Source organism: Podarcis filfolensis, assembly GCF_964270895.1.
Source record: "Podarcis filfolensis genome assembly, chromosome: 6".
Lineage (NCBI taxonomy): Eukaryota > Metazoa > Chordata > Lepidosauria > Squamata > Lacertidae > Podarcis > Podarcis filfolensis.
Genome location: NC_139609.1, coordinates 98789621 through 98810157, shown reverse-complemented (window position 1 = coordinate 98810157; position 20537 = coordinate 98789621). Strand labels below are relative to the sequence as shown.

The window sequence follows — 20537 nt, the reverse complement described above, 5'->3', positions numbered from 1 at the left end:
CTTTAGCTAATGGGGCCTTCTGCTCCTGCTGTGCCACCGGAGCACGATTTCTGTTCTCATCCTGAAGCAAAGTTCTTAACCTGAAGCACTATTTCTGGGTTAGCAGAGTCTGTAACCTGAAGTGTATGTAACCTGAAGCGTATGTAACCTGAGGTACCACTGTACTCTAATTTACTGGGAACATTTAGGGGGCTGGCCTAGTCCCCCAGTCCACTGACCACACACCACTGCCATAATGGAACCAGCAAAGTCTCTGTTTAAACTCTCCTGCTCCCTTTGCTTCGGCTAACTTCACGAGACCGACACCAGCCCAAACATATCATGGGCAGTGGCAGCACGGAAGAGAAACTTATTTTTAAAAGCGAAACATACCAGTTTTGCACCTAGGAAAAGAGACAGCCTTGGCCTCCATGAATTTGTCTGTCAATGGCAACTCCTTGGTTGTTTGCACCTTTATCTCCATGGAAATTAATACGGTGTATGTGGTTCCTCCTCTCCACATTTAATCCCCACAACAACCTTGTGAGGCAGGCTAGGCTGAGGGGCAATGACAGGCCCCCAGTGAGCTTCGTGGCCAAGTGGGAATTTGAACTCTAGTCTCTGCTGACCTGAGCCCTGGCCTGACACTCTAACCACGACGCCAGGCTGGTTTCTAGAAGTAGATGGGCCTTTGGTCTGATCCAGCCTTATGTGCTGACTTGCTGCTGGTAGGCAGAGAGCCGGCATTTTGCGGCTTCCTCCATGCCGGGAGACGTGCTTGCAGTCACATCAGAAGCCTGGGAGGCGACAGGAAGGAAGGAAGGCTCCATGAAGAAGCTGCTTTGATAAGTGGTTTCAATGGCAGGAGGGAAGCAACCTGCTGTGGAAACACACAGGGCTCCCCCCTTTCAGTGTGGCATTCATCAAAGCGCAGGAGGGCCAAGCCCAGCTAGCGGCAGGGTGGGGGGGCACTGCTGAGGTCCCCCTCCTCCCCCAGGAGCAAAACCTGTGGGATCCAGCTTGGAAGCAGGAAAAGGGGTGGGTGGGCAGGAAGCACAGGGACTCAACCCACAAGGACCCCGGCCCTTCAGTGTCCTCTCTCATGCCCTTCCCATGCTGTAGTCCGGCTACTCCTAAGTAACACCCTCCCACACCTCGTGTCTGGAACTCCCCAGGGCTCCAGGGACCCTTCAAGGCCTTCCTCTGTGGGTCGGCCAGGTCACCTGGGGAGCTGAGCGCCCTGGGAAGATGGGGCCAGGAGAGGAGTCTGCTGTTTTCTCTGAATCCAGAGAAGGCTATGGACCTCGTCAGGATGGCTGAGTCACACTGATGTCCCAATGTCCGAGCAGTTAGGCCACTCCAGCCCACAAAGGGAAAGACAGCCAGGCCAGCCTTACAACCCGATTCAGAAGGTGCAATTGAACGGGAGGGAGGGAGGTGAAAATGAAGGCAGGAATTGGTGTCCAGATGGTGCAAGCTGAACTGGAGAAGCTCAATGGTTGACCCCGCAAGAGGCTCCAGATTAAATCTCAAGCACCTCCAGATTGGGAGAGCAAGAGAAAGACCCCTGCCTCAATTCCTCTGTGGGTGGGGGCCTGATTCTCTGCCACGTGACTTCCTGTGCTCTAAATTGTTGCCTCTTTGGGCTCTGCTTCTCCGGGCATCACAAGTGAGACCCGGATTAGGTCCTGGAAGAGGCCTGGGTTCAAATCCGCCCTCGGCCATGAAGCTCACTGGCCAACCACTGCCTCTCAGCCTAGCCTACCTCACAGGGCTGTTGTGAGGACTGAATGAGGAGGGGAAGAAGAATCATGTAGACTGCCTGGAAGAAAAAGTTAGGATAGGAATGCAAGAAGCAACTCATTTTTCACACAGCAAATCTGGTTTCTTTCTTTTGTGCAAACAAGGGCTCTCCTGATGCAGCCTCGGGGTGGGGCAGAGCAAGGGCCGGTTCCCTGCTCCGTGGGCGACGTTGGCTCAGGCTGACCCAGCCTACAGGGTTGTTGTGAAGATAACCCAGTCAGAGAAACCCCCAAGGCGCTTGGGGAAGGGAATGGAAGGGGCAAGAAGGTCATTGCTCCAGCTCCAGCAGGCAGGAGGGCCAGGCGGTGGAGAGGAGGCCCTTCTGGGACTGAGAGCTGCTGCCGGCCAGAGCTGACAACGCTGGCCTCCCAGCGCTCATTCCGGGGCGAAGCAGGCGCCGGTGGGGCAAGCCAGGCGCGGTCCGGAGAGCCTCCAGGCCAGCTCCTCGGGGCGCGGCGAGGGATGCGCGCAGCGAGGCTCCTGTTCTGCACACCCCGGGGCGCCAACCCCGGAGCAACTGCGCCCCGTTCCCTCGCCTGCCTGCCTGCCTGCCCGGCCCCGAGTGGCCTCGCCTCTCCCGCCCGGGCTGTCCCCTCCTCCGCTGGGGCGGGCGAGGAAGCGCCAGGAGGGAGTATAAAGGCGCCGGGCGGGCGCGCAGGCGGGCAAGCCGGGACGCGGGGCGAGGAGAGGCCGGAGCAGACGCCGCCGAGGGACCAGCGCAGCCGGCAAGTGCGCGGCGCCGCGCGGGGCGGAGGTGCCGCTCTCCCGGTTTGCAGAGAAGGGCTGGAGAGGGGGGCTGCTTCTCCCGCTTGCAGGACCCTCCTTCGCTAGCCTCCCGGGGAACCCCTCGTTGGGTGGGGGGCAGGCGAGGACCCCCCGGCCCCAGCTGGTCCTGCAAGCAAGCTCCCCTCTCCGTTTTCCGCCGGGATTCCGGTTGCGGGGGGTGGAAGCATCGGCTGGGAAGCGACCACCCCCATCTCCCCTCTCTCCGTCGCGCGCGCGCGGTGATGCGCCGGGAGGCTGCTGGCTTGGCCAGGGCTTCGGGGGGACGGAGGGGAGTTAGCGGGCTTCGTCCGCAAGTCACGAGATCTCTGCAGCGGGAGGGGGCGGGGGAGAAAGGAGCGTTGGGTCCCCGCCGCCTTCACACGGTCGCGGGCAACACGCGTGTGCGGGGGAGAGCCTTCCCCTTCCCCGCGAGGAGGAGACAAAGCGCGGCGTCGCCCGCCAAGCTGCTGAAAAGGAGAAGCGCGGAGCCAGGGCTCGTGATGCGCGTCTGGCGAGGAGCCTCCGGGCGTCTGCAGCGGGCACGACCGGCCCAGACCTGCCCGCGATGGGGGGAAGGAGGAGGCGGCGGCGCGTTTCCAGAGGCCCCTTCCCAGCAGGGGGCATGGAGAGTGGGGGGGGGGGGGTCGTCGAGGGGTGCGGGAAACTGGCACCCCACCCACAGCGCCCCGGGGTCTCGGGGACGGGGGCAGTTGCGAGGGGCTGGGTAGGGGGCAAGGGCCAGGCTCGTCTGCGCCCCCAGGTCCGGGTCCGGCTTGGGGGGTGTGTGTGCTCCGGCTCAGGGACCAGACAGCCCCAGGTGGGGTTGGGGAAGCTCAGGGGGCTGCTGGAGAGAGCTGCCCCTCATCCCCGGGACTGCCCGGTGGAGCTCCTCTTTCTTGGGGGGCTGTATCACCCCCAAACCCCCAGTCCCGCTCCCGCGCAGTGCGCAGCGAGCGGCCGGCGGGGCTGCGCCCGATGCTGCGCCCAAGTGGAGGAGAAGCGAACCCGAAGGGAGCCGCTGGAAAACTCTGGCCCCAGCCTGACCTCAAACTCCTGATCTTCCAGCAGCTCGCCAGATCCCCCCCCCCCCCCCGCCACACACACAAAGGACAAGCATAAGAAAGAGGAGAGTCCGCAGGCTGGACTCCCCCCTCCCTCGCAGAGCCCTCTGGGCCAGCGGCCAGATCTCCACAGCCCCGTTGGCCAGACGTTTGCGTCCCTGGTGTGTCTTGCCCGTCCTCTGGAACTTAGGGGATAGCTGCCTCTGAACATGGAGGCTCTGCTGAGCGCTCAGGGTAGCAGCTGCTAGAGGAGGACCCTCCCCATTCCTTAGAAGAGAAAGGTGGGCTTGGTGGGGTCCCGTCTAGAAGCTCCGGCTGAGGTCAAGAGAGGATCCTTCTTCCTTCCCAGCAAGGACCCCTCTGATCCTCACCCCCTGTGATCCCTCACTGGGTCTGGCCTCCTGTCAGTCTTTAAAAAGCTTAGAATTTTAGAACTGTGACGTTGGAGGGGACCCCAAAGGTCATGTAGTCCAACCCCTGCAATGCAGGAGTGTGACCATCTGAAACAACGTAAGCCGTGCTCTGAAGAAAATGCCCACCAGCTCTGACCCAAAGGCCCGTCTTCTCCAGCCCTCTCAGCGTGGCCCATCGGACGGGCGCTCTGGGCAAAAGGAGCTTTGGGTCTTTCTTCACTTGTGGAGTGACTGGTGTCCCTCCAGCACTTTCCGAAAAATTGTTGCAAAAACAAGCCTCCTCCTAGAGAAGGAGTGGGAGACAAAACCCCTAGAATGGTAGAGTCAGAAGGGAACCCAAGGGTCATCCAGTCCCACCCCCTGCGATGCAGGAATCTCAGCTGAAGCCTCCAGGACAGACGGCCATCTGACCTCTTCAAGGAAGGAGATAAATTCAATAAATACTGTCCTTTTCTGTGTATAAGACTAGGTTTTTTTACTCTAAAATAATGTTAAAAAACAGGGGCCGTCTTATACGTAGGGGTCATCCATTTTCATAAATTTGAGTCCCCCAAAAGAGGGGTCGTGTTATACATGGAAAAATATGGTAAACAATTTCAAAAAATAAATCCTGTAAAAGTGTAATGTGCAATAATAATAATAAATTTTATTTATACCCTGCCCTCCCCGGCCAGAGCCAGGCTCAGGGCACCTAACACCAGTAAAAATTACAGTAAAAACATAATGGGGGGGGAGACCTGTTAAAATACAGGTTAACCTGTTAAAATACAGGTTAAAATGCAATTTAAAGTGCAGTCTCATTTTAAAAGTAGCCCATAGATCACATAAAGACATAGAAATATTCAAATTACCATGCCCCATAAAGAACATCATCCGCACACCAGCCTTTAAGAACATGAGAAAAAAGTTCTTTTTTAAATCAGGCACCTAAAAGAAGATAAGGTTGGGAGGAGAAGCACTTCAGTGGGGAGGTCATTTGACAGGCACAGAGCCCCCGCCAAAAAGGCTCTGTCCCACAGGCCCCACCCGCAGTTTAGTATGGAGACCCCCAGAAGAGTCCCAGCTGGGGATCACAGCGCCTGGGCAGGTGGGGGCGGGAGGCGGCATTCTCTCGGGAATTGGGGCCCCAGGTCATTCAGGGACTTTCACTTCCAGCTGAGCACCTTGAATTGGGCCCAGGAAGTTCTCGTCTTAGCCTGGCACAGAGCCAGTTGCATCGAGATCCCCCCCTGCCCCCCCCAGCGCCGAGGAGCTGAGGTTTCTGTTGCTCTGCCTGAAATGTGGAGGAGGGTTCCCTCAGAGGACTGTGTGCAGTGAATAGCGCTCAAGATGGCCAAGTGCCCATCAAATCACTGGCCCTCAGCACTGTGGGAGGGACTGGTGCCACTTCTGTGTCCCGCGCAGCCCCTGGCACACATCCCTTGCCAGAGGGGGGGGCGGGGAAGGAGAGGGAGCTGCTGCCCACGGACCTGCAGCTGGATCAGGCCAAAGAGGGCCCATCTAGTCCAGCCCCCTGTCCTCACAGTACCCAATGCGAAACCCACAAGTGGGATTTGAGCACAAGGGAATGGATACTGATGTTTTAGACCTTGAAGGTCACACCAGTAGTTTTGGCTGGCATGCATCAAAGATGAAATGTAGCCCCAGAATCTACAACGTATTTGTGGTATGAAACGGTTAAAGCACATAGAGCTTTCTTGAATCGTGTCGTAAGAAAATCGGTTTTGTCCAGTCCTGTGGGAGGGAGTTCCACAGTTTAACGATGTGCTCCTGCATGAACTATGTTCTGGGGCCAACGACTTGCTCTCCTCTGCCACCTCTTGCAGGGCAAGTGCCACCATGGTCCTGTGCCACTCTCTTCTCCTCTCCCTCCTCCTGCTGCCCTTCTTGGGCACAGCGGCTGCCGCTGCCACTCCAGGCTTCAAGATCAGGATGACAGCCAAGGGCTTGGACCTGGGTAAGGAGGCGGGGGGCAAGGGGAGGGGATCCTGCAAAGCGGTTCTCTTTGGGGTACCTGCCTGGTCCTCAGCACTGCTCTTGCCAAGGACACCTCTGGACTTGGGTCCTGCCCCATTCTGCCTGCCAAAGGGGTCTTGGCGGGTCTCTTGGCCAGCACCTCCTGGCCCCAAGGGATGTGGGGGGCTGCTTGACCCCCCTCCTGGGTTTGCGAGGGGAGCAGCTGGCGGTGACACCCCTCTGGGGGCTTTTGCAGTGAAGCAGGAGGGGCTCCGCTTTGTGGAACAGGAGTTGGAGAACATCACCATCGCTGATTTCCACGGCAAGGAGGGCCAGTTCCACTACAACATCAGCAAGTGAGTTTATTTGGGGGGGGCTGCCCCACAGGGGCTTTGCTTCCTAGCTTAGATGATGCTGTGCTTGGCCAGGGACCAATCGCCCACCCTGGGTTGGTGGTCGCCTCCTGTGGCAAGGAGTTCCATAGTTTAGTTGCAGGCTGTAACTCTGCAATTCAGTACCAGGCTGCGTCTCTCCCTCTCCCCGCAGAGTGAGAGTGACCCATCTCCACCTGTCCGCCTCCGACCTGCGCTTTGAGCCCAAGCAACACCTGGCCTTCAACATCAACAACGGGTCCATCAGCCTGCGCTTCCGCCGCCAGCTGCTCTACTGGTTCTTGTGAGTCACTCGCACTCCACTCTCGCCCCAGCCCAGCCTCTGGCACCAGCCCAAACAGGGAGCCTTGGAGGAGGCCGGCTTGGGGAGGGGGGTAACTAAGCCTCGGTCCAGTATACCTGAAGGAGCGTCTCCGCCCCCCCCCCCCATCGTTCTGCCCGGACACTGAGGTCCAGCGCCAAGGGCCTTCTGGAGGTTCCCTCACTGCGAGAAGCAAAGCTACAGGGAACCAGGCAGAGGGCCTTCTCGGTAGTGGCACCCGCCCTGTGGAACACCCTCCCACCAGATGTCAAAGAGAACAACTACCCCACTTTTAGAAGACATCCAAAGGCAGCCCTGTTTAGGGAAGCTTTTAATGTTTGATAGACTATTGTATTTTAATATTTTATTGGAAGCCGCCCAGAGTGGCTGGGGAAACCCAGCCAGATGGGTGGGGTATAAATAAGTTATTATTATTATTAAGCCCCCGGGGAGCCAGCTCCTTCCCACCACAGGCAGAGGGTCCTTGCAAGGGAGCTGTGAGCCCTGAAGTGGCAAGACCTCTTTTTAACTGGGATTCATGCATTGCAAAGCGTTGGACTAGCTGGCCTTGCAGCTCTACAGTTTGATGAGTCTGCCTGGATAGCATGTATCATGCATGGGAATGAGGCAAATATGAATCCCTGTGACCCACGTGTGTGGGGTAAATAACAAAAGAATTGAGTGGGTGCCTGGAATCAAAAGTGTGGGGCTAAGCTCACCTTCCAGCAAGGGAGAGCCCCCAGTTCCAGAGTTTAAACTCACAAAGTCAAGCAGCTCAGTGAAGCGAGAGGAATATAAGCGGCTTGCATATCTCGTTTAGTCTGTTTGCAAAGCACTCCCCTCTTTCTACCCCTTTGCAATGAACAGACCACACACTGTTAAGTAAGTTTAAAATGCTTTACTTACAAAATGTTCCAAAAGTCGGATTAATGCATTTATCCAAGCAGCGGCAAAGAGAGCACAGGCAGAATACTGTTGGGTAGAAAATGCAGAAAGGTCACTTCAAACACATGGGCTCTAAGCTTGGAGTCTGCTTAGGCACGTCTTCCTTGATCAGTTATATGGCACAGAGAGAGAGGGAACAGGAAGAGAAGGCTTAACTTCCTCCCTCTTCAGAGAAGAGGAGGCGTGACCTAGCTGAGTCTAGGAAAAGGACTCTGTAGTCTTAACCCCTTCATGCACTAACTAGTATTTATGCATTATTATATTTGACTGCAATCTCCCACAGAAACCTCTGTCTAATGGGCCAATAGTGCCCTCCCAGCCTGGTCCTCAGCGCTCTCTCTGCAGAGACCCTGGCCTGATCCTGGCATCAAAGGCTGGGCCTGGGCTTCCAAGTGCCCTGTGGTGGGCTCCCTTTGTGGCTGAATTGTGTGGCTGCTGGCCTAATCATCATCATCATCATTTAATTCTTTATGCCCCAGCCACTCTGGGCGGCTTCCAGCAAAATACTACGACTTGGGGGTTGGCCTCCTGTGGGACGCCTTCCCACCCCCATGCCTACTTTTAACCCTTTCCGCCCCAGCTATGACATCGGCTCCATTAACACTTCGGCCGAGGGGGTCCACATCCACACTCAGCTGGAGCTCTCCAAGGACAACAGCGGCCGCCTCAAGATCTCCAACTTCAGCTGCAATGCCTCCATCGCCCGCATGCATGCTGGATTCAGCGGCACGCTCAGGTACGCCTGACTCCTGCTTGGCCCCTGACTCCTCCTTGGTTGCTGCTTTGGGGGGAGTCCCCAGGGGTGCCTCTGAGCAGGGCTGAGAGAGGTGGCGAGCTGCTTCAGGGACCAGGCTGGACTGCCAAAGGGTGCTGGCAACTAAGTTGGCATCGTGGTGGCATGGTTGGAAGGGGAGGGAGCCCATGGCAGCAATAGAGGAGCCCATGGTGGCTGAGGATGCTTTGGGGGCAGTGGCTGGAAGGTCCAGCAAGGAGTTAGGCTGGCTCATTCCCACCGGGCAGAATAGATAAGAAGGGCTGGCTGGATCAGGCCAATGGCCCGTCTAATTTAGCATCCTGTTCTCACAGTGACCAAGCAGATGCCTCAATGGGAAACCAGTAAGCAGGATCTGACCACAAGAGCAACTCTCCCCCTTCCTGTGGTTTCCAGGGGAAGGCAGAGCACAGCCGTCCTGGCTAGCAGCCTTTGATAGCTCTTCACAATCTTCTTTTAAGGCTTCTAGGGTGGTGGCCACCTACTGTGGGAGGGAGTTCCACAGTTTAACTATGTGCTGAAGGACTTTCTCTCATCTGTCCCGAGTCTTCCGACATTCAGCATTCTTGAAGGTCCACAAAGCCTTGTGTTAGGAGATGCTGCGACAGGGAGGGGCATTCTGGGACTCCCCCTTAGAAAGGATCAAGGGGCTCCACCAAGGTGGATTTGATTTAAATCAAATCGATTTAAATCACTAGTCAGTAGGACTCAAATTATTATTATTATTATTATTATTATTATTATTATTATTATTATACAGAAAGACTCATTCTTGTTTGTATACTCTTAATATATACAACCAGATGAAGGTTTCATTTTTGGAATAATACATTTTTCAGAGTAGTTTTACGGTTATATCAAAAATTACTGATTTGGTTATACTATTAGAAATACAAAGACAGGTAATTATGAAATTATTGTTTATATTTGGACAACTTTTCTGCTGTACTTTATCGGAAGGAGAAGAACAATTATTTCCTTAATAACAATTTAAACTATTTAACACAAAAACGTTATAGCATACGTATCCATGTTTGTTAACTGATGTGGTTAAACAATTAAAAACAAACAAAAAACTTAGACTGAGTTCTAGCATACATGAAAAACTTAAAACAAATCCTTATTTCCTGATGAATAGCCTTTGAACTATAATGTAACAAATAGAAAACTATCTTTAGAAAGATTTTTCCTCCAAAAGCATTTTATTATAAATATTTCCGATTTAAATAGAATTTTTTTTTTTAAAGAAAACCATTGATTTTTATCCCTTCTGGGCTCCACTCTCACGCTTTTGCGTTCTCTCCAGAAAGGTGTATGAATTCCTCGGCACTTTCCTCACCACGGGGATGCGCTACCTTCTCAACCAGCAGGTAAGAACCACCAAGCCAGAGGTAGGTGGGGCAGGGGACCTTGCCGACAGGGGGCAGGAAGAGGTCCCAAAGAGGAGAGTGGGAGAGACCCTCCCTGCCCTCCGCGTTGCACTGGGGGCTGTTGCTTCCTGCTCCCCGCAGACTCCCCCCATTCCCTTTCTCGCTTTCAGATCTGCCCGGTGCTGAACCACGCAGGGCTCGTGCTGCTCAACTCTTTGCTGGACACGGTGCCAGGTGAGGAAGGGCAGGGCAAGGCGACCCACACTCTGCCCCTGCAGCCTGCCTGAGCTCGAGGGTCAATAGTGGGGGGACGTAGGAGAAGGCCAGTGGCCCATCAAGTCCAGCAGCCTCTTCTTTTTTATATATAATATTTTTTATTAGGAATTTCAACAAAACATTTTACCAAAAAACATATCATCCTTAATTCCCCTTAATGTTATTCTCTGCATGTTACAAAATTATATAGATCCTTAATTTATCTGATTGGCTATTATCAATGAAAAGTTTGTGAGTGTTTATTCAAAACCTGCCAAGGAGTCCAGTTCATGTTGTTATTTCTTTATGTACTTTGTAAAGGGTTCCCATTCTTCCTTAAAATCACAGTTGTCCTTCTCACGTAGTTTACCGTATTTTTCGCTCCATAGGGCGCACCAGACCATAGGGCGCTCCTAGTTTTTAGGGGGGGGAATAAAGAAAAAAAATTATTTCCCCCCCCCCAGCCCCAAAGAGCAAAGAAGCCAAGACAGCCAGCGGGATCCATCCCGCTGTCTGTCTTGGCTTCCTCTTTAGCCACGCGCAACCTCTCCAGCCGGGAGAAGCTGCGCGTGCCTTTGTTTATAGCCACAGGGCTGGGACAGGGGAAGCCCGAGCTTGCCCCGACACCAGCCACCAGAACAGGCTGCTATCTGCAAGCCTTCGGAGCCCGGTGGGAACTCCCGCCGGGCTCAGAAGGCTTGCGGGTAGCTGCTTGAAGCCCAGGGAGCGCAGCGGGGTTCAGGCTGCAGGCTGCTATCCGCAAGCCTTCGGAGCGCTCTGAAGGCTTGCGGATAGCTGCCTGAAGCCTGGAGAGCGAGAAGGGTCGGTGCACACCAACCCCTCTCGCTCTCCAGGCTTCAGCGAAAGCCTGTATTCGCCCCATAGGACGCACACACATTTCCCCTTCATTTTTGGAGGGGAAAAAGTGCGTCCTATAGGGCGAAAAATACGGTATATGTCACTTTCGTGAATTCCACATAGTCCAGCAGTTTCTCTTGCCACAGTTCTTTAGTTGGGATTTCTTCATTCTTCCATCCCTGTGCTATTAAGACTCTTGACACCATTGTCACATACATGAAAATGCTTTTCAGTTTCCTTGGCAGGTCTTTTCCTACAATCCCTAACAGAAAGGCTTCAGGTTTTTTTTACAAATGTTAATTGGAACATTTTCAAATCCAGCAGCCTGTTCTTACAGGTGCCGACCAGAGGCCTGTGGGAAACCTGCAAGCAGGATTCGAACACAATTCCCAGCAACTGGGGTTCAGAGGCATCTTCACTCTGACGGTGGAGGTGGAACATAGCCATGTGGCTCAGGCAGGCAGGCAAGGGACGCTGTGGCCATCAGCTGCGCTCACTCACTCTCTCTCCCCCTGCCCTGCAGTGCGGAACCCGGTGGATGACCACATTGGGATAGACTACTCCCTGCTGAAGAATCCCGTTGTCACGTCTGACACCATGGACCTGGATTTTGAGGTGCCTCCTGCAGCAGAGCCCAGGGCTGGGGAACACCGGGACTTGGGTGGGGGTCCCGGGCAGGGAAGAGGGCTGAAGACTGTTGGGATACTGCCGGGGAGACGGGGGCATTTGGCAGGCCCCCAGCTGTCTCCAGCCACCGGCCGGCAGCCGGGCGACACTCCGGTTCCTGGTCAGCATCAATCAGCGACACGAGCCTCAGATACATTTAGAGACTCGTGCACACTCTATCAGCAGAGTGAATAAATTTTCTCACAACGGAAGAGGCAGACAGAGACATGTGTAAGCAGTAGTTACAGCATTTTATTCAGCATAGTTCAGGAACAAAGGAAAACATGTCTGCTTCCCTTCGTGTCCAGCAAAACAGCAGAAAACACAAAAGCTATATACAAACGGAAGTTCCCAGCAAGTGCTGGAAGTAAACTGGCATGTGACACACAAGTCATGCCTGTACCCTTTTAAGGTGGAACGGAACTATATCCTAACAAAAACATGGGGTGGAGCAGCTGAACAGGCTGTGCCCAACATCTGCCCAAGGGGACAGGAGAAGTCTTTGCTCTCTGGGATTGGTGGCAGGCAGAGCCCAAGCAACCGGGGGCTGATGTGCGCTCTGGCTGGACTCCCGGAAGAAGCCTTTGCCAATATTTAAATCCTAGAGGTTTGGTACGTGGAGGTATCCAGCTTGCGTCAGAAGGAGCAGCAAGATGCGGGCAAGGGATTGAATATTTGGGGAGCCAAAACCCACCCTGTGGTCCCAGGCAGGCGTGATTGGGGCACGGGCGAGCTGCGAGCGGGTGGCTCCTGGCAGTTGGGTCTGACCAGGGTCGTCACCCCCCCACAGGGCAAATTCTTCTACTTGGGGGACGAGAACAAGACCCTCCCCAACCTGGCCGTGGAGCCTGTCGTGCTGGAGACGGAGCGCATGGTCTACCTGGCCGTCTCCGAGTACTTCTTCGATTCCGCCCTCTTCTCCTACTTCCAGGCTGGCGTTCTGAGCATGGAGATTGCCGACGAAAAGGTTTGTTGGGCAGAGAAGCCACGGGGCTGGGGAGGGGGGAGGGGGAGAGATGGTCAAAAGCCGTGCCAAGCGGGCAGAGGCCAGGGAGCCCACAGCCGCTGCTCTGACCCACTGGAACGCTTTGCTCTCGTTCCAGGTGCCAAAGGATTTGGAGGTTCTGCTGAGAGCCACGTTTTTCGGGAGCATCGTCATGATGGTGAGTGGCGGCAGCAGGGAAGGAGCTTGCCCTGGGCCAGCTCCTTCCTTCCTTCATCCAGACTCCATGCTTCTCGCCCACCAGAGAGGCAGCAGAGCTCTGGGAGAGAAGCTGAGGTGTGGGCAGAGGGGCACAGCAGAGGTTTCCACCTCTCTCTCTGTGTGTGTGATCTGATAGTCTCCCTCAGCTCCGCCCCAGGAACTTCTTGTTGTTGTTTAGTCGTGTCCGCCTCTTCGTGACCCCCTGGACCAGAGCACGCCAGGCACTCCTGTCTTCCACTGCCTCCCGCAGTTTGGTCAAACTCATGCTGGTAGCTTCGAGAACACTGTCCCACCATCTCGTCCTCTGTCGTCCCCTTCTCCTTGTGCCCTCCATCTTTCCCAACATCAGGGTCTTTTCCAGGGAGTCTTCTCTTCTCATGAGGTGGCCAAAGTCTTGGATCTGTCCTTCCAGTGAGCACTCAGGACCAATTTCCTTCAGAATGGATAGGTCTGATCTTCTTGCAGTCCATGGGACTCTCAAGAGTCTCCTCCAGCACCAGAATTCAAAAGCATCCATTCTTCGGAGATCAGCCTTCTTTATGGTCCAGCTCTCACTTCCATACATCACTACTGGGAAAACCAGAGCTTTAACTATACGGACCTTTGTTGGCAAGGTGATCTCTAGGTTTGCCATCGCCTTTCTCCCAAGGAGCAGGCGTCTTTTAATTTCGTGGCTGCTGTCACCATCTGCAGTGATCATGGAGCCCAAGAAAGTAAAGTCTCTCACTGTCTCCATTTCTTCCCCTTCTATTTGCCAGGAGGTGATGGGACCAGTGGCCATGATCTTCATTTTTTTGATGTTGAGCTTCAGACCATATTTTGCGCTCTCCTCTTTCACCCTCAATAAAAGGTTCTTTAATTCCTCCTCACTTTCTGCCAGCAAGGTTGTGTCATCTGCATATCTGAGGTTGTTGATATTTCTTCTGGCAAACTTAATTCCAGCTTGGGATTCATCCAGCCCAGCCTTTCGCATGATGAATTCTGCATATGAGTTAAATAAGCAGGGAGACAATATACAGCCTTGTCGTACTCCCAAGTTTGAACCAAGCAGTTGTTCCATATCCAGTTCTAACTGTAGCTTCTTGTCCCATATAGAGATTTCTCCAGGAACTAGCTGGAGTCAAAGGGGTCTCCCTCAGCCTCATTGTCGCAAGAAGGGTGCCTGGGCTCCAGGCCAGGGCTGGATAGAGTTGGGTGGGCTCATGCACAAGAAGGACTGTGCCCCCAGGGCTGAAGTCCAGAGGGATGAGGGTCCCCAGCTGGAAAAGCACATGGCACCCCCAAGCCCGTTCCCTGGTCCTCCTTGGCTGAAACGAAATCCCTTCTTCATGCAGTGCACAGCTAAACTGTGGAACTTCCTCCCACTGGAAGCAGTGATGGCCACAGACCTAGATGGCTCCTGAATCCCAGGAGGGGCAGAGGGCTCTTGGTTCGAATCCTGCTTGCAGGTTTCCCATAGGCAACAGTCCAGCTCTTGTGAGGAAGATGCTGCCCTAGATTTGGCCTGATCCTGCAGGCTCTCCTCATCGGAGTCCCTCCTTCTCTCCTCCAGAACCCCTCCGTGGTGGATGCTCCTCTGATGCTGAGGCTGCGGGTCTCCTCACCGCCCAGCTGCGCCATCAAGGCCTCGGGGATGTCCATTTCCGTCACAGCCACCCTCAACATCTTCTTGGCCCCCGTGGATCAGCCCCTGGTCCAGCTTTCCAGCATGACCATGGTGAGTGGTGCAGGCGAGGCCGGAGGTTGGGGAAACCGGCCCCCGCCAGGGACACAGCTCCTGGGGGGGCACAAAAACCAGACTGGGGGGTGTAGGGCAGAGATGTTTGTGGCAACGGGCCGCCACTGTCGCAGCAAGATAAAACCCAAGAGAAGTTTCCTCTCCTTCTCACACCACAGCACAAGGGGGTGCAATTCTTCTGGGGAAGCCCAGTCAGATGGGTGGGGTATAAATAAATAGATTATAATTATAATTATTATACCCTTCCTCTCTACGGACCCTTTGATAATAATAATAATAATAATAATAATAAAATTTATTTATTTATTTATACCCAACCCATCTGGCTGAGTTTCCCTAGCCACTCTGGGCGGCTCCCAATCGAGTGTTAAAAACAATACAGCATTAAATATTTAAAACTTCCCTAAACAGGGCTGCCTTCAGATGTCTTTTAAAGATAAGATAGCTGCTCATTTCCTTCACATCTGGTGGGAGGGCATTCCACAGGGCGGGTGCCACTACCGAGAAGGCCCTCTGCCCGGTTCCCTGTGACCTCACTTCTCGCAGTGAGGGAACCGCCAGAAGGCCCTCGGTGCTAGACCTCAGTGTCCAGGTAGAATGATGGAGGTGGAGACGCTCCTTCAGGTATACAGGCTGGGAGCAGTGCTGTTGGGGTGGGGGTCTGCTGTCATAGGATTAGGGCCCTGAGGGTCCCAGTTCATGGTCAAAGAGCTCTTATATGAGGCTGTGACAGTTCTTGGCCTCCAAGTGCTGCTTCTGTCTCTGTTGGAAAGCCAAAGGGTGGCAGTCGCCCCCTTCCCAGGCAGGATGTCGGGCTCCTTTGAAACTGACCTGCCCCTTTTGGACTCCTTGGCAGGTTTTGAATAAACATGCACAATTTATTTGTTAACATAATAGATGGGAAATTTAGAGATTCTTACACTTTTGTAACATGCAGAGAACAATATATGCAAATAAATCAGAAAGAGGAACTGTGGGAAGTCGTGGGGGGAGGGGGCATGTGAGGGGGGGAAATGGGGGGAAAATACAATTGTTGAAATAATTTGTTATATGAAAATAACCAATAAAAAACTTTAAAAAAAGAAAAAATGAGAAACTGAGCTGCCCCTCATCTCCTTTCCAGGAAGCTCGGCTGAGCACAAAGGTGCTTCTGCGCAAGAAAGCTTTGCAGGTGCTGATGGACCTGAGAAGGTACCGGAAGATGTCGCAGGATGGGGAGAAGGAGCAGCCATGGCCCAGTACGGACGGCTGTCACTCACTTCTTCCTCTCTCTTTACCTTGTTCAGGTTCCGGATCTACTCCAACCAGTCGGCGCTGGAATCCCTGGCCGTAAGTGCTGGGGCTGGGCCTGGGGGAGAGGCAAGGCAGGGCTGCAGCTCAGAATGGGGTCACCCCCCATGCCTTGCCAGGAGTGCTGGGCTCCGTTTCCCGTGTCTCCCCCCAAAAGGACCTGGAAAGAGCTCCCTGCTCCTGCCATCCTGAAGAGCCAGAGGGGAAACTGAGGCTGGTGTCTCTCCTTCACTGTTTAAGCAGAGGCCGGGTGACCACCTGTCAGGAACTCTTTAGTGGCGATTTCTGCGTTGTAGGGGTTGGGCTAGAGGACCTTTGGGGGTCCCTTCTGACCCTACGATTCTTCTATGGCTCTCTCTCTCCCTCCCTCCCCAGCTGATCCCTCTGCAAGGGCCCCTGAAGACTCTGCTGCAGCTGACCATCATGCCCATCATCAACGGTAAGAGGCGTCGCATGCCTCTGCACCTGGGAAAAGGAGAAGCATCCTTGTGCAGAGGCCCTGGACCGACTTCGGACTCAGCCACCGCAGCCATGAACGAGAGCTTTCCTCTCTTCTCTGTTGAACTGGGGCAGCGGGGGGGGGGGACGGGACACAATGCTGAGCATCAGGGAGGTCACTCTGTGCCCCCCCACCAATTGCAGCTGGGTGGCAATTCCCCCCGTCACTTTTGGCCACGGGGGCCTCTGGGAGCCCAGAGACATCTCAAAGGCCACTCCTTCAGCACAAAGGCAGCAACTGTTCCTTGGCCCCAGATTTCAGCCTGGGTTCAGATCAAGCTGAATGTGAGAAGAGCCTGGCTGCTGGATCAGGGCATGGGGGGGGGTCTAGTCCAGCACCCTTTTTTCACAGCGGCCAATCAGATGCCTGTGGATCTGAACCCAAGAGCCCTCTTCTCTCCTGCTGTTTCCAGCAACTGGTATTTCAGAAGCATTGCTGCCCCCAACTGTGGAGACAGAGTAGAGCCATTGCGGTGTTAAGGGAGAAATCTGCGGGCTCCCTTGGACAAAAAACAAGGACCCCAGCCAGGAATACCAGAGCAAAACAGCAGCCAAGAGGCTTGGTCTTTCTTGAAGACTGTCGCGACAGGACTCCCACCTGACACCAGGTGGAACAAGATGGAAGCCCCAAACAAAAGAGAACCCAAACTTTTATTAGCTGCTCATCCCCATGTTACACTCCCCCCAAACTACATCACTCATACATCATGGTTACATCAGGAAAGGGGAGGTCTGGTGGCAGTAATCTGAGCATCCTGGACCCTGTCCCATGGTTCCCCTTGCCCTCCACCAAACACCCATCAAGTGTAACAAAAGAGATCTTTACATTTCCCTGTTTCCCAGCCAAGTTCATCCCACCCTTTTGTCTTCATCTGGGTTTGGTATTTCTGGAATGGCTACCTCTCTGGCACTCAGGTATCAGGATGCCAGGGATTATCCCTCAGGCAGAGGGGCTGCTGAGGAGCTGAGCTCACGTGTCTATAGGAATTTCTGAAGTTTTCCCAGGGAGCCAGTACAGAGATACATTGATCAGTGAATTCTTACATTTGGTATTGTGCAGCAGAGGCCCTTTGAATAGATAGGAAGAAACTGTGGTGAAGCGTTTTGTGGGGACAAATCACAAAAGTCACAGAAATGATTGTGCTGGTTTTGGTAGTGGGCTGCATGTGCATGATATCTGCTGGAGGGGCAACCCCCCCAACTTATACATAAATTCCTGCAGCAGCATCTCGTGGCCCCCGAGAGCCCTCTCCTCCCTAACTCTTGCCTCAACTCTTTCTTTTCCTTTTCTTGCAGAGAGAACCAAGAAGGGGGTGCAGATCCCACTCCCCGAAGGCATGGATTTCATGAAGGAAGTGGTCACCTACCACAAGGTAGGCACAAGGATATGAGCAGGATCTGAGCCCTCCCCTCGTGGGGCTTCCGGAAGCATTCGCTGTTTCCAACCCCAGAGGCAGAGACCGAGTCAGCTGCCCCACAGTCCTCGACAGCCTTTTTCCGCCATGCATTTTCGAGCCTCCTTTTGCAAAAAGAGCAAGAGTCCAACTTCTCTGGCAGGATGCGGCCGTGCTGCTGCTGTCACCGCCTCCCCTTTCCAGGACCTCCAGCGTCTTCCCTCCCCTGGGAAGTGGCAGCAGCCGAAGCTCCAGTCCTGCCCCAACTTTGCCCACCTCTCTCTCCTTCCTTTGCAGGGCTACCTGACCATTGGCGCAGACCTCCATTTCTCCAAAGGCCTGAGAGAGGTGGTAGAGAAGTACAGGACCCCGCAGGGCCCACCGCCGACCTCCGTGGCTGCCTGAGGGGCTTCACCAGCAGCCCCTCCTCTGGCCTCCCCCCCTCTGAAGGGCAGAGCGCCTGCCTGCCCTGGTTTGCCCTCCGCCAGCTCACGGCAGGACCAAGCAGGCAGCAGCATCACCAGCAGGGCAGAACAAGGCGGCGGCAGCCGCTGCTGCCGCTTTGGGAACCTGAACCAATAAAACAGGTCAAAACCACTCATCTTTGGACACCTGCCTGCTGTCTTCTGTGGGGACGGGGCTGCTCCATTCCCAGTGTGCCAGTCTGCGGAGGTGCTTTGCCCGCTCTGTGGCTCAGCCCAGGACTGCTGAGGGCCTTGTGCCAAGGGGCAGCGTCTGGCAGGAAGGCGGCAGGCCTCGAGGGGGGCCCAAACAGCGTGGCAACATCCTGGGGGGCTGAATTCCCCTCTTTGGAAAGGCAAAGCCACGGAGATGGATAGCCCTTATTATTTCCATATGTGGGTTGATATGCAGGGGAGAAAAATCAGTCCAGAGTGGAAGGGCAAGCAGTGCCCCACTCCATGCCCACAGGCCTGTAACAACTGCTACCCACTTGGCACCTGCGCAGCCCAGCGCATCACCTGCATCCGCACCATCATGGTGCAAGTTACGACGACCCTAGAAGGTAGGCCAGGATCATTATCTCCATACTACAGATGGGGGCAGTGGGCCTGAGAGAATGTGGCTCCCCCAAGGCCAGCTGAGGAGGAGTTTGGAATGAGTTTCAGAGCAGCAGCAGATCCAGCCCTCTCTCTTTGCAGCTGCACTTAGATTAAAACATTTAGTAACAGACCCTAATCATTTACGGCATTTTCTCCAAAGGCTTCCACCTTTCCAATCTGAAAAGCCACTTTCACCTTCCCAGGGGTGTTCGAGGTGCGTATCAATTGTAGATCTAAGGCAAGGTAATCTTGTGTGTTTGCAGGAGGAGCGTGTCCCAGCCCCTTCTTCAGTCACGTGACACCCCCCCCCCCCAATAATAAAAAGCCTCTATGGAAGTGGAAGGACTTCTCCTGGGATGGGAAGCGAGAAGAGAGATTTTCTTCCATAAACTTCCTTACACAAACAGGTCTTAGAATCCAAATCCTTGTCTGCTTAGGCAGATGGATTCCTTTTTCAGAGCTGCAGAGTCCCTCTGTGCCCAGACCTTATATACCAGTCTGGCACCCCCCCTAATATTCTGGGCTGCCATCCCCATCAGACCCAGCCAGGGGGGTCTGGGACACTGGGGGTTGTAGCCCAGAAGATTGGCCAGGGGAAGGCAGAACGCCGGCTGCTTATTTTTAAATCCCCTTCCTCATTAATCCTGTCTTGGTTACTTGGGGCTGCGGCAGTCCAGTCTCCGTGGGCTTTATTGCTGCCAAGGGAGCCACAGGAACGTGCTTTGTGCCAAGTCAGTCAATGGGCCATCGAGCTCAGCCACTGACCCAGGCCGGCAGCAGGAGCCGCCCCCAAGGCCTCCCTAGCAAACCCAGGGCTGGCACTTTAGACCTTAGGAATGCCAGATCTCTTCTGCCACAGGGCCTCTCCTGGCCCCACCCAGGGCAGACTCTCCTCGCTCCACAGGAGGAAGTGGGCCTGGACTGAGCCATGATTTAATGGGGAATAAAGAAGCATTTCGGAGTTTAGGCGCTTTTCTGCATTGTTATGGCTTGCTTGCAGAAACGGGTGATTTCTGCAAACGTAATGTCACTCGCTTACCAATGGATTCAAGTTACAAGAAGGGAGATTCTGGCTAAACATCAGGAGGAACTTTCTGGCGGCAGGAGCTGTTCAACAGTGGACCAGACTCTCTGGGAAGGAGGTGGTCTCTCCTTCACTGGGGGGCTATCTGTCAGGGCTTCTTTAGCAGAGTTCCCCATGTTGCAGGGGGGCTGGATCAGATGACCCTTAGGAGTCCCCTCCTAACTCTACAGTTCTGATTCTATGGCACAACCAGTAGGTTAAATATAGCAGTGGCCGCCCCAACAATTTAGAGATTCACTTCCTTCTTTATGCTGTTACTATGCCCTTAGACATCTAGCGGAAGACTTTTGATGTGTGACTAAAAATGAAGCTGTTTTGTTTCTGAGCTTCAACGTTTGGTGAACGACCCAAAAGTGTGTTGAGAGGACAAAAACAGAAGGCAGGCAGATTCACCGCATTGGATTCAGGATGCCAGGCATTTTCCAGGGCCTGTGGACAGGTGAGATTGGGAGACACAGGTAGCTGGTGCGAATGCTCCGCCCCCCCACCAGGTAAAAGACACACCTGCAGCCACCTCTGCCGAGATGCATGCTTGAGCATGTCAGCCCCACCCAAGGCAGCTCTTGGAAGGCAAAGTTCGGGAGCCAGAGCTCAGGGAAAATGGGCCCAACCTGCCCCCGCTACAAAAGCCATCCCATAATGAGCCTCGGCTGAGTCATCACCTCCTCCAGCATCTAGAAATGGCCAAGGAGCAAGAAGGGAAGGAAGAGAAAGCACGCGAATGCGCTTCCT

General features: G+C 54.3%; 1 protein-coding gene across 2 annotated transcripts; it reads left to right on the top strand.

Annotated features, from left to right (window-relative positions):
- The first annotated feature begins 2229 nt into the window (after positions 1-2229).
- Positions 2230-18269, top strand: PLTP (phospholipid transfer protein). Of its 2 annotated transcripts, none has more exons than XM_083618726.1 (16): positions 2230-2507; positions 5848-5978; positions 6234-6333; positions 6524-6652; positions 8196-8351; positions 9694-9757; positions 9928-9991; positions 11394-11485; positions 12327-12503; positions 12640-12699; positions 14293-14457; positions 15602-15669; positions 15765-15807; positions 16144-16207; positions 17563-17639; positions 17958-18269. In XM_083618726.1, the coding sequence occupies exons 1-16, from the start codon at positions 2245-2247 to the stop codon at positions 18063-18065; spliced, it is 1761 nt and encodes a 586-aa protein (XP_083474852.1). In that variant the 5' UTR covers positions 2230-2244; the 3' UTR covers positions 18066-18269. The 2 variants fall into 2 exon arrangements, with proteins under 2 accessions (XP_083474852.1, XP_083474853.1); XM_083618727.1 differs by lacking the exon at positions 2230-2507 and adding an exon at positions 3618-3769.
- Positions 18270-20537: the final 2268 nt, after the last annotated feature.